Source organism: Chelonia mydas, chromosome 5 (genome assembly GCF_015237465.2).
Source record: "Chelonia mydas isolate rCheMyd1 chromosome 5, rCheMyd1.pri.v2, whole genome shotgun sequence".
NCBI classification, from domain to species: Eukaryota; Metazoa; Chordata; order Testudines; family Cheloniidae; genus Chelonia; species Chelonia mydas.
Genome location: NC_051245.2, coordinates 48,729,514 through 48,742,272, shown reverse-complemented (window position 1 = coordinate 48,742,272; position 12,759 = coordinate 48,729,514). Strand labels below are relative to the sequence as shown.

At 44.4% G+C, this 12,759-nt stretch overlaps 1 protein-coding gene across 9 annotated transcripts in view; it reads left to right on the top strand.

Annotated features, from left to right (window-relative positions):
* Positions 1 to 12,759, top strand: part of TNPO1 (transportin 1) — a 164,362-nt gene that overhangs the window by 61,919 nt on the left and 89,684 nt on the right. For 7 of the 9 annotated variants that reach the window (XR_006290790.1, XM_037903052.2, XM_037903053.2 and 4 more), the window contains one exon: positions 4,574 to 4,723. The exons of the other annotated variants lie outside the window; for them this stretch is intronic. Coding sequence is in view for 6 of the 7 variants with exons in the window: in XM_037903052.2 (XP_037758980.1) it covers positions 4,574 to 4,723 (150 nt within the window). In the remaining variant the exon portion in view is untranslated. The remainder of the gene's footprint in view (positions 1 to 4,573; positions 4,724 to 12,759) is intronic. 9 annotated transcript variants of the gene reach the window in all.

The following is a 12,759-nucleotide window of genomic DNA, read 5'->3' as shown; positions in this document are numbered from 1 at the left end:
TTCATATGCTCAGACCCTTTCTTTTGGTCAGAAGATAGATAACACTAAGTAGTTGCCTTAGACAGCTATAGAAGCTGGCTAATGGGAAGTGCTATATAAACCAGTGAGTGTGATCACTTCTGCTGCTCTAACTAGCTAATCCAAATCTGATGAAAAGTCTCTTAACGTGCCAACCTGAAAAAATTGGATGTCTTTTATGTGGATCCTAGTCTAGCAAGTGAAATAATAACTTTCGGCTTCTGGTATTTCAAATTTCAAGCATTCTAGAAATGGTGTGAACAGCTGCATTTCTTTGGTGGCTGGTTTTATTGTGCTTTGTACTTTAGTCTTGTTCTCTAATGCGTATTCTAAGTGCTGAAATAGTACTGAGTGTTCCCATTAAAAAAATTCTATGGACATTCTTAACTCTTGATGGTGGGGGGAGACTTTGTTTTTGGGTCAAGGCTTTGCATTCCATGTTTATTAAAATGTCTAAAAGGTGGTTTGAAAGGCTTCATATATTTATACTGCTCTTTGCTTTAATCTGTGAAGTTAAATATTTATTCCTTGATGTAATCTAATTGCTATCATGTGTATTGAGTGATTGGTTGAATGTTTCTATAGAAACATTCCGACAGGTTCTTGCCCCCAAGGCATTTGAAATCTAAGCTGTTTTTTTATAATTTATTGGGACACTAAAGGCAAAGATAAGTAAACTCAGAAAATCCAAAACTAATACGAGCTTTGATTATTCTATATCTAGCCAAGTGGATTCATGGGGAAACAGACACCACTTCATAACTTTCTTTTTGTCAAGAGCTTTAATTAAAATGTTATGTAATATGAATCTTAGTGTAACAAAATAAATATTGGGACACAGCGTGTTTTCCTCCATCTGGAAATAGTTTGGAATAGCTAGGTCTGAAGAATCTTGTATAATACTTCCTTAGTTTGTTCAGTAATATGACATGTACTACTTTCTCTCAGGGATTTATTGCACTTGTCCCTACATCACTTCTAATCTTTCTTGCTTGACTTGCAAGATAAGGAAGAGAAACTGAATCCAGATGTTTTGCAGTACACACCCACCACCACAAGGATGCTTAATTTACAGTTTTCAGTAGACATGAGAGATTCTGTTTCTAAGGGTATGGCTACACTTGTAGTTGTAGAGCGCTTTGACTTAAACCAGTCTTCGAAGAGCGCAGTAGGGAAAGTGCTGCCGTTTGTTCACACTGACAGCTGCAAGTGCACTGGCGTGGCCGCACTTGCAGCGGCATTGGGAGTTGTGCACTGTGGGATAGCTGCCCATAAAGCACCTCTTCCCATTCTGGTGCTGTGGCTTGGGGGGGAGGGCATTCTGGGTCCTGTCCCAACATCCCTGCAATCCCTGTGCTTCCGTCCACATTTGGTGCCATCTTTCAACCTATTTTGTGCTGCGCGCTCTGTCTTCCCTTTCGGTCTGCGGGAATGGAGCCCAGACTGCTGAGGAATATGCTGACGAGTCTCAACAGCATGTCACGTTTGGCAGTCGAGTTACCCCTTAAGATACAAATTGACAGTGAGGACTCTGAGAATGATATCGACTCGAGTAATGCATGCAACATGAGATTGCTTGTGGCTTTCACTGGCATGGTCACCACCATGGAACGCCGCTTTTGGGCTCGTGAAACAAACACTGAGTGGTGGATCACATCGTCATGCAAGTCTGGGATGACAAGCAGTGGCTGCAGAACTTTCGGATGAGAGAAGCCACTTTCATGGGACTGTGTGATGAGCTCGCTCCCACCTTGCGGTGCAAGAACACGAGATTGAGAGCTGTCCTGACGGTGGAGAAGCGGGTGGGTATTGCAATCTGGAAGCTGGCAACTCCAGACAGCTACCGATCGATCGCTAACCAGTTTGGAGTGGGGAAGTCGACCGCTGGAATCGTGTTGATGCAAGTTTGCAGGGCCATTAATCGCATCCTGCTCAGAAGAACCGTGACTCTGGGTAACGTGCAGGACGTTGTGGATGGCTTTGCACAAATGGGTTTCCCTAACTGAGGAGGGGCGATAGATGGGATGCATATTCCAATTCTGGCACCAGCCCACCTAGCCTCAGAGTCCGTTAATTGGAAGGGCTGTTTCTCTATGGTTCTCCAGGCGCTTGTGGATCACCGTGGGCAATTCATTGACATTAATGCAGGCTGGCCCGGAAAGGTGCATGACGCACGCATCTTTCCAAACACTGGCCTGTTCAGGAAGCTGCAAGCCGGGACTTTTTTCCCAGACCAGAAGATCATCGTAGGGGAAGTTGAAATGCCCATTGTGATCCTTGGAGACCCCGCTTACCCTTTAATGCCGTGGCTCATGAAACCCTACACAAGGAGCCTTGACAGCAGCAAGGAGTGATTCAACAACAGGCTGAGCCCATGCAGGATGACTGTGGAGTGTGCTTTTGGCCGTTTAAAGGGCCAAAGAGTTTTGGGAGAAGGGCGGTGGGGGGGAGGCGCGTGGGCCCGGTAGTGCTCCACCTGCATGGCTACGAGCTCCTGGATCGAGTCTGCTTGACGCTCCATGATGCTTATCAGCCGATCCGTACTTTGTTGCTGGAGCTCCGCGCTTTTGTGCTGGCAGTCTGCATTCTGCTGGCGGATCCTCCTTTCATTCTCCCGCCACTCCTGCACTTTTAGATTCTCGTTAAGTGACTGCTACGTTACTTCATACAGCATGTCTTCTTTGCTTCTGCGTGGCCTCTTCCTGAGTCTTTGCAGTCTCTCGGCCAGTGATAACACTGATGGCTGAGATCTCAAGGTTGCATCTGCAAAGGGAAAATGCAATACTAACAGCGGCAGCACTGTTCACACCAGACTGAGCAAGATTTCCCCCGTACTTAAGGAGAGCAAGCACAGTCTACACAATAGCATAATTTGCCCATCCCAAAGCAAGCGCACATACCCCACAGGAGCCCCAAAATGGTGAGTAAGCACAGGGTCCGGGGGGAATGATTGTTTCATGGCTGTACTGTCCTCTGGGTTTCTGTGCCTTGGGGAGAGCCAACAGCTGCGGGAGGCCCCTATACTAAACATTGTCCCCACGTTTTCCACAGGAGTTCATCCTGGAAGATATCTCGCTGCTGAGGGTGACCTGGGAACCAAGGAAGGGTCTTCGGCTACAATGTGGCTTCCGCCCTGGCCCATATACAGCTTGCCTGTGTGCAGCAGTGGTGTCCCCCCTCTCCCCCCCCACGGCACAGTGGCACAGACATATAAGCCTTACTGGGGCAAGGGCCACAGTGGCTCTCCCAAGAAACCCTGCGCAAGCGCATTGCCCAAGTTCTGGATGAGACCTTTGAAGAGATCATTGAGGCTGATTACCATGATTGTGAGAGAGCACATCAATGCCCTATTCTGCATCTAAGCATGCATGCAGCCCTAACCCTGCTCATCCGAAGAGCCCGCACCGAATAACTTCCTTCCCAAAATAAAAGCTGCTTACCGGGAACTTTCTCTGGTGTTTGTCCTTCCACAAGCACCGGCCTCCATGACAGGCTACCTTCCTTCTGGCTTGAGAAGAGCTCCTGGCTGCATGCATCTAGGGATTCTGGGGTGTCTTCCTCCGCCTCACCACCCTCGCTCCCGCTTTGCTGCTCCTCCTCTTGCCTTGTTGAACTGGGCTCTGAAGTGTCCATGGTGGTAGTCGGAGTGGAGGTGGGTTCACCCCCAAGTGTCGCATCCAGCTCTTTGTAGAAACGGCAGGTCGCAGGGGCAGCACCGGAGCAGCTGTTTGCCTTGCGGGCTTTGTGGTAGACATTCCGCAGCTCCTTCACTTTAACCCTGCACTGCAGTGCATCCCGGTCCTGACCCTTTTCCATCATGTCCCTTGATATCTGCCAGAAGGTATCGTAATGCCTACGGCTGGAGCCTAGCTGGGACTGGACAGCTTCCTCCCCCCAAACACTGAGGTCCAGTACCTTGCCATTGCTCCATACTGGGGATCGCCTGACGCTTGGAGGCATGGTCACCTGGAAAGATTCGCTGAGAGCACTCCACGCCCGGCTGAGCAAACAGGAAAGGGACTTTCAAAATTCCCAGAGAATTTAAAGGGTGGATCTGATGGTTGGTCACCTGAGGGCAGGGCAGTAGCCTTCAAGGTGATGACCAGAGTGGCTAGAATAGGCATTGTGGGACGCTTCTGGAGGCTGATCAGAGCGCAGTAACAGACCAGGGCTTTCACACTGGCTCCATGGTGCTCCAGCGGGGGCGTATCAAACGTTATTCCACTCGCCGAGGTGGAGTACCAGGAGCGCTGTACGTGCCTTGCCAGTGTGGACACATCGTGAGTTAGAGCACACAGGGCTGCTTTAATGCGATCTTAACTCGCAAGTGTAGCCATGCCCTAATTCTGCAACCATTGCTAGTAGTTAGCCTTAACTTCACCTGATGGATATTTTTTACCCTTGAAAGCAACTATTCTCTTAAAAGCAGAACAGGAGATACTGAAATTTAGTGATACAAAACATTTTGTGTATGATTCTTCCCTTTGAAAGAGTACATGTGCTAGTGTCCTATACACCCAGTGCAATCTGAATGTAATTTTATTGTATTGTGCAGATGAACCCACACGGTCCCTGAGTGGTCTCATATTGAAGAATAATGTGAAAGCGCATTTTCACAACTTTCCAAATGGAGTAACGGACTTCATCAAGAGTGAATGTCTAAACAACATTGGTGACTCCTCCCCATTAATTAGAGCAACTGTAGGTGAGTTTCCAGATACAAATTTTCTGTTTTTGGTATTGTTCTTCCAGCTTGCTTGTTGCATTTCTTATCTCTGATGTATAAATAGGGAGAATCTGAGTTACTTCTAATTCTGTAACTTACTGACATTATCTGCATGATCAGTTAGAGCTAAATTAAAGTGGTGTAAAAAGCATGATACTGTCAAAACTAATGTGTTTTGAACGCAACATACAGATGAGTCTGAAATGCAGCTTAATAATTGCATCTGTGTAAAGTTTTCTCTCAGACTCATGAGACGTACACTTCTGACTTGTTCCCTTCTTATTTAAAGCTGAATTGAGAATTCAAGCTCATAATTTTTGACATAAGTTTCATAGTTTAAGGCCAGAAGGGACCACTAAGTAGGTCCATTAGTATGACTTTCTGTATGCCACATACCATTAAATTTTCACACAGCTACTCTTATATTAAGCCAAAAGGCTTCAGTTAGGCTAAAGCATTTCAGTCCTCAAAAGACTAAACCACATGTCACAGGCATAAAACAGGAGAGAGCAAGGTGCCACCAGTGCTCAAGGTCCCTGACGTGCGCTTGGTATAATTTTGACTAGGTGGGAGATGCCCAGATTCCAGCAGGTGCCCCAGGCTGCAGAGAAAGATTGAAAAATACTACTCCTACAATACATCTAGCCAGCTGCACATTGGGGAAGAAAATAGTTTCTGATTCCCTGCTGGTGATTGGATAGAGCCTTGAAACACGAGGTTGCTGGTTGTACTGCTAACTAATTTCATAACTGTCCCTAAGCTTTGCATCTAAAATTGGAATGCGGTGAATGACCGTTTCAAAATCATATTTAACTTTCTGTTGACTACAGCAGTGAAACAACTTCTTATATTAACTGACATTTTGTAGTAGCGTTTGTACTTTTTTATTTTTTTAAACTTCGAGTGAATTGTGTTTGTGGTACAGACAATAGGGACAAATCAAGAGTAGGGCACCATTTTACCGTGTTGTAGAGATTCACAGAAAGCGACCTTTCCTGTTCTGAAGTGCTTACAATGAAAAGGACAACAAAAGAAACGAAGAAGATATATATTTTTTTAGTTCTAGCCTTTTTTGTTGACCACTTGTCTAACTTATTAAATGTTTTAAATTCTGCTGTTGTTTCTGTTATATTCCAAACAGTAGAAAAGTCACTGTTTGACCAAATTTAGTCACAATCTCCTATCAGAGAAAGTTTCTGAAAATGGATTATCACTATTTGTGTCCTAGCTGGTGGGCTTTTTTTGGAGGGTGATATGGGAGTTCGTATCTATAATCTTCACTGATTACTAATTGAGGAGAAAGGTTTATTAGATACACAGCAAATTTTCTTTGATCCCTCAAGTCCATTTCTGTATGGATTTTTTTTTTTTCCTATGTGGCTTTTTTGGGAGGTGGTGGGAGGGGAAGCATGTCTGTTGCTAACACTCCTTTCTTCTACCTTCCTCCATTTCTTTTAGAATTGCTTTGTGATTTTTTTTTTTTATTTCCCTCCTACACCCCCCCCCCCCATTTCTGTTCTCCTGCTAACAAGGTAGAGGCAAGTTTCTGCAACTCTTCTGCTCTCAGGGCTTAGAAATGCCTAAGATCCTCTCTGCTGGCTCTCATGTACCTCAAAGGATGTAATCAGTGGAGCTGGTTAAGGAGTGCATTTCAGCTCCTGTGTGGCCTGTTTGTAGCTCACACTGGAAAAGAGAACCCAGTTGCTCCTTCTGAAGTGGATTTGCCTGTCTCCCAACGGAACTGTAGGGTGAGACAAGGCACTATTTGTAGCACCCTGTCACTGATGTTGCTGCAGCATGAAACACTTTCTGTTGGGGGATCATGAGCACCTGGGTGGTAATCACTGGGTTAACGATGTAATTGGGAGGATAGAAATGGAAGGAACAGGAAGCAAGGGGAAGCTTAGAAAGAAAGCTAGGAGGGTGAGCCTAGACTGAGGAGCGAAGGCTGCGGGGAAGCCTTCCTTTTCTGTAAGCTGCATTACACTGTGATTTTGTAAATACACACCTTGGCGAAAGGGTCACAACTTGGTGTGTGTTTCTGACCATGACGCCACATGAACTGGCCAGGCAATGAAGTACACTGGGTGGCGACAAGGGGTTTGGAAGTGCTCCTGGGTTTATAATGCAGCTATTTTTGTGCATTGAAGGATTCTTGCAAGGATTCTTTGGCACATGATAACTCCGAAGATGAATACCAGCTGCCTAGTTTTGTCTAGGCTAGAATGACCGTCCTGAGTGCTGAGGCACCCACTTCAGCGCCACCATCCATCACAATCTCAACTGCAGGGTCCCCACAGATTCCTTCCAGTCACAACCTGGCTCCTGGTAGGGACATTTGACACTAGCCAAACCTAAGAAGCCCATTGCTAAGCCATCACAGTCTGCTAGGCTGCTATGTTGGCACTGAACAACCAGGCACCTATAATTGCCTAGGCTCCTATTGAGCTTACTTAGGGAGTTAGCCTCTGCTCCTCTAGCATCAGCAACAGTCTCTGGATCCCCTTCCTTCAAAAAGAGAGAACATTGCACCGTGCAACATTGTACCAGAGAGAAAGATGCTGCTGCTCCTCATTGGGTTCTCTGGTGCTGAGCTTTTCAGTACTAAGCAGACTGGAACAATGCCGTCTCCAACTCCTGGCACTGGAACTATTGGAGCCAAACCAGTTGATGCTAGTCTCCGAGAGGTGGTTCTACTTGAGAATCCCTAGGATCCCTTCTGTCTCTGCTTGGCACTGGGCCATCAGCTCATATATTGGCTCCTTAGCTTACATGCTGTTGCCTTGTCACCCAGCCTCATCTATGAGATTACATTGTTCTGAGACTGGCCCAGAAATTCCCTTAGTGTAATCTGGGATGGGATTTGAGGGCCCCATGCCAGTGTTGACATTGGGTTTTGATTCACAATAGCCCCCCATGTGTCGGGGGGCCCTGGTGAGATGTAATGCAGCATCCTTTCACATTTGTTAATGTGGTCTCACTTTCAAGGGTCTATCCAGGCTTTTATTGACTGACTGGCCCCATACATCTAACCCTGGAGCTGAAGGGATGCTTCATCAGCATCAACACTGTTAACACAGCCTACAGCACTGACTGTTGTACCAGATGACCTGATTTCTCAGCAGTACCTTCCCCAACTCTGACATGTCACCACACCAGTGACTGATGTGGGGGTTGATGTTGTCCATTTGGATGATGGGGATTCCCTTATTGGGGCCATCACTTGACGCTGCCACCTGTGACTATAAACAGCTTGATGAGCTTCACATTCCACATGCTCCCTTTTGCCAACAGATATTACAGTGGTGGAACCTCCTGATTCCCTCTTTGACATATTAAAAGTCCAGATAGGTTGTTTTTTGTTTTTTAAATCCTTTGCTAGTTATCCATTGACTCTTTCTGCCTCCTTGAAATGGGGTGGTTCTGCCCATCTGCTCTAGGCCTCCAGGACCATCACTGACCCCTGAGATACTGCTGTTGCTTAAACACACCCATCTCCCAGAACTACACCCAAAAGGCGTGAAGCTTTTGGTTTACAGTCGGACTCTCTCAGGTGCATAGGTGAAGTAGTCAACACACAAACTTTTCACAATCTAACAGTTTTTGCTCTTTTATATCTAATCAAATGAAGCATAAGATAGTATAGATCATACAAAACCATAAACATCTGAAACTGCCATGTGTCTCACATTCTAGCTAACTCTCTTCTTGTGAGTCATGGGCGTGCCATTAGTGTCCAGGTACGCAGGATTTCCCGTGCGTCTTGCAGGCTGTTGCATGGTGAGTAGTCTGTCCCTTATGTACTGGAGAAGGTCTCCAAGCAGACCTGCCTCTTCCCTTTTAAAACCTTCAGCCTCCTGTACCAGGTGACACCCTTGTCAGTTTCCCCACATGAGCACAGACCCCCGTCAGGTAACTTTGTTGGCATGGTGGCTTTACCACTAAAACAGTTTTTTTGAGCAGGGACCAATCCTTTGTCTGGACGGATTTCCAACAACTGAGAAATTAAGTTGGCTATGTTGTTCTTCTGCTACCAACCTGTGGAATTTTCAACCTAACAGTAAGGCAAACTGACCATAGAGGAGAAAAAAGACTGCACAAAATGGAGTTTGAAGTCTGACATAATCTCAAACAATTAATAAATTGTATAAGTATTACCAATTCATCACAAACCTGAGTCAGCCAGCCCACCAAGTTATTTTTGAGGCTGATAGGTCACAGGACATCCCCAACTTTTTTCTTCTTGTATAACTGCTTATATATGAGGCCACTACATTACTGGGTGACTCAGCAGCACATCCCAAATGCAGGCAAGTTGAGTAGGCTAACTGTTCTACACTAGCTTCTGCAACTACTAGTGGGAAATCAAGAACATCTATATTAAAAGGAGTCAATTCACTTTGAGTGCCTTAAACTCCTCCTGCTCCTACAGATGCCTCCAATGTGGGCAGGGGAGGGCATTACCAAGAACTACAAGTACATGGCAGTTGTAATACCAGAGAGGCAAAGCTCTACATGTGTGTTCTGGAACGCAGGGCAGTTAGCTGGGACCTGAACCTTTCTACCACCACATCAACACCAAGTGATCTGGGTCCTGATGGGCATCACCGTGGCCATGTAGTACATAAACAAGAAGTGATCTACTTCCTACTCATCTGTACAAAAGCAGGGAAACTCTGGTATTGGTGCACCAAACACAAAATCCTCCCCATAATTACATCTTGTAGAGACCAGTGTGCAATCAGACTTCCTCAGCAGGAGAAAGAAGGATCCAAATGACTGGTCCATGCAACCTTCAGGAGACTGGAAACCTGAAAGTGGATCTCTCTGCTTCCAGAGGAAACATGAAGTGCCTTTTATGCTGCAGAAAAGCAGGCAGGGACAAAAAGTCATTGTCAGATCTGTTTCTTCTGGACTGGAGTGAAGGCTTACTGTGTACCTTTCCTCAGTCCCACTCATTCTTACAGTGCTATAGGAAATCAAGAGACTGCAGTAGCTATTCTGGTGTTCCCAGTGTGGCTGGTCCCAGAGCTGGTACACTGAGCTCTTGCTGCTCTCCCTACAACCTTCTTTCCCATTTCCACAATCTCTACACCTTTTGTTTCTGTGGAATAGCTAGGTGCTTCAGCGCTACCTGGAGAAACTCCCAACTGTTGGCCTGGATAATCTCAGAGAATGCAAGAAATCTTCCTCCAGTTCAGAAAAGTTTTGTTTTATCTCCAAAAATGGAAGAGATCCTCCATGTGGTCCAGCAACAAGAATCTGTTCGTGCCCATAAGGGGGAATCCCTGCTATATTGGACAACTTGTGACCAGTCCTTGAGGTATAACTAGTATTTCTGTAAAAGTACAACTCATGACTATAAGCTGATTATGAGCATGTGCAGTGCAAAATGGATTTTTTCCTCATTCTACATTAGTTAGATTCTTAGAAGGACTTAGTAAATGCTCTTCCTCAGAAGGGAACCATTTCCCTCTGGGATTTATATTTGGAGCTTGCCAAGCTAATGGGGCTTCCCTTTAAACCTTTCAACGGTGCCTTCCTAAAACTCATGTCCCTTAAGACAACATTCTGGATAGCGGTTGCATCAGCAAGAAGTGTTTCAATTGCAGGGTCTAATGACGCTCCTCTCTACATTGTAGTGTAAATAGACAAATGGATGCTTAGACCTCATCTTGGGTGCTTTCCTGAAGCAGTATAAGACTTCACTATAGCCAGTGTATTCAACCCTGTTGTATACCAGGAGGTATATCTTCAGAATCTAGATCAGTGGTTCTCAACCTATTTACCATTGTGGGCCGCAAAGCAGCTCTGTTATGTGGGTTGAATCCACGCAATATATACGCACACTACCTGTGTGGCCCTGAGGATGTCACATGGGCCGCAGCCATGTGCTGATTGGGCCACAAGTGACCTGCGGATTGAGAACCACTGAGCTAGATGTTTAAAAGGAGCGTGATGCCTTTACCTACGGAAGAACACAGCTCCTTGTAAGTAACCTCTCTTCTTCATGCTAACGCACCCTGTGGGTACACAGCTCAATGCAGGAGAGTGGAAGTGTAACAGAATTTTTACGGTTGCCCAAGCAGCTGGCCTACCCTGAATTACTGCAGTTTTCCTCCGGTCTTAATTGACATGATATATGTGCACTTTTTGGAAGGTTAGGGGTGGGACTGGCCTACAGACATTTATGGGCTGCGTGTAATACTCTAAAGGCTATTTTTGCAACTTGTCTTACTGCCATTGGACTAGACTAGTTGCCATCTTCCAGTTTTGTTTCGTGCTAGAAGGTCATGTTAAATTATATTCTTATTTTTTTGTAATTTTTATATGTAAGCTTGTGATAGCGCATATTCTGCACCAAATCAGTTTGTGTGAAACTTTGTATACCATCTTTGTTCCTTTGGGAGTTTAGAAGCCTTTGTTTACTTTGTCCCCATTGTTATCAAGATAGTAAGTTGGGTTATGCTGAAAACTTACAAGAGCTGAATATCTTGAGAATGCTTTGTCACTGCTGTTAGGCAGAAATTCTTTAATTGTAAGAGCACTACAATATTTCCTTTTTGAGGCGAAAAGGGAGACAAGATGCTTCCTGTTTAACTGTGGCCTGAAACTCTTACAAGATTTAAAATGTATTTAAGTGCTGAATCTGTTCCCCCACTTGTTTTAAAAAAAAAAAAAAAAAAACTTATTTATTTTTAAAATAAACTCCTCCAAAAGTAACCCCTCATACCACAATCTTTCTTGGAGGCCATCTGCAAAGACTAACAAAATATTTGGAGAATGTCAGTGTTTCAACAGTTTACACTTCTACCCCTCACTTCCAAAATAGAGAATAGCAGAATTTGTTTGCTTAGGGCTGCTTTAGTTTTAAATAAACTGACACAATCCGCATACCTTCATGGATCTTTTGAATAATTCCTTCCTAGAACTTTCAGCAAGAAAACTAGTAAGTCTAACATTTGGAAAGTAGCTCATTCTAATATCAAAGAACTGTGTTCCCCTGCTGTTTCAATGAATGTGTGTGGTTTGATTTATCTTAATCAGCAGAGCAAAATATTGCTGCAAATATTTTAAAAGTGCTATGTTTAGAACATTTTTCTCTGTTCTGAAGGAAAAATTGCTGCTACCGTCCTAAAAGCAATTGCTTGAAAATCTAACCCTGTCCTGGGAATTTGTGAAATTCTGTGATTGGGTTTTGTCTGTATGTATGCTATATAACTGATTTCTATATTTTTATTGCAGTTTTCTTTTAAAATATGGGGATTCTGACAATTAATGAGCAGTGTCACCAGCATGGTTTTCTAAGTGCAGACTGACCAAATTCCCTTTACTCATACCCCTTTGAAGTAGATCCGTCTTAAAGGAAATTGCTAGAGTTTTTCTATTCTATCAAAGACTTTTAAAACCTAGCTAGGTGAATGGAATATGCAATTATGAAAAGAGTAACTTAGCTTTTCCTTTCTATATTAAGATAATTCTTCAGCATAGCTACTTCTCATATTTATGAATGGAAGTGCTTTCTTTCATGCATATTCTTATTTGCCTCCAGCTATAATATTTAAGGAGGCTTGTATGAACAAGGCTTCCACAGAGAAGCTAGCTTATACTGCTTGGTCAAGTTTGAGGTCAGAGCTCATGTATATGAACACTTTTTGCACCCTGCATAGTGCAAAATCTTACTTGTTCAGCACCCTACCACCCTGGATGAAAGGGCATCCACCACTTCAGTGTGTAGCCCCCACAACTATTTAGCTGCTTAAGATCTTTCAGCAGCCAGACAGACTTCAAAGTTCCGCCACGAGTAAATTGCTTGCTTTTTTATTCCTTACTTTATTGGTTTTCTGTGTATGAGACATCCTTTATAGGCACCTCCATGCCCTGGGAAGCTTTAAAGTGGGTGACTTCATCTGTGACCAGGCTTCAGTCACTAACTGTTGTGAAATCCAGTTTTCAGCTGTTCAGGCTCATCTTCTAATGCTGACAGTCTTGACCGTAGTAGGTTCTATGGCCAG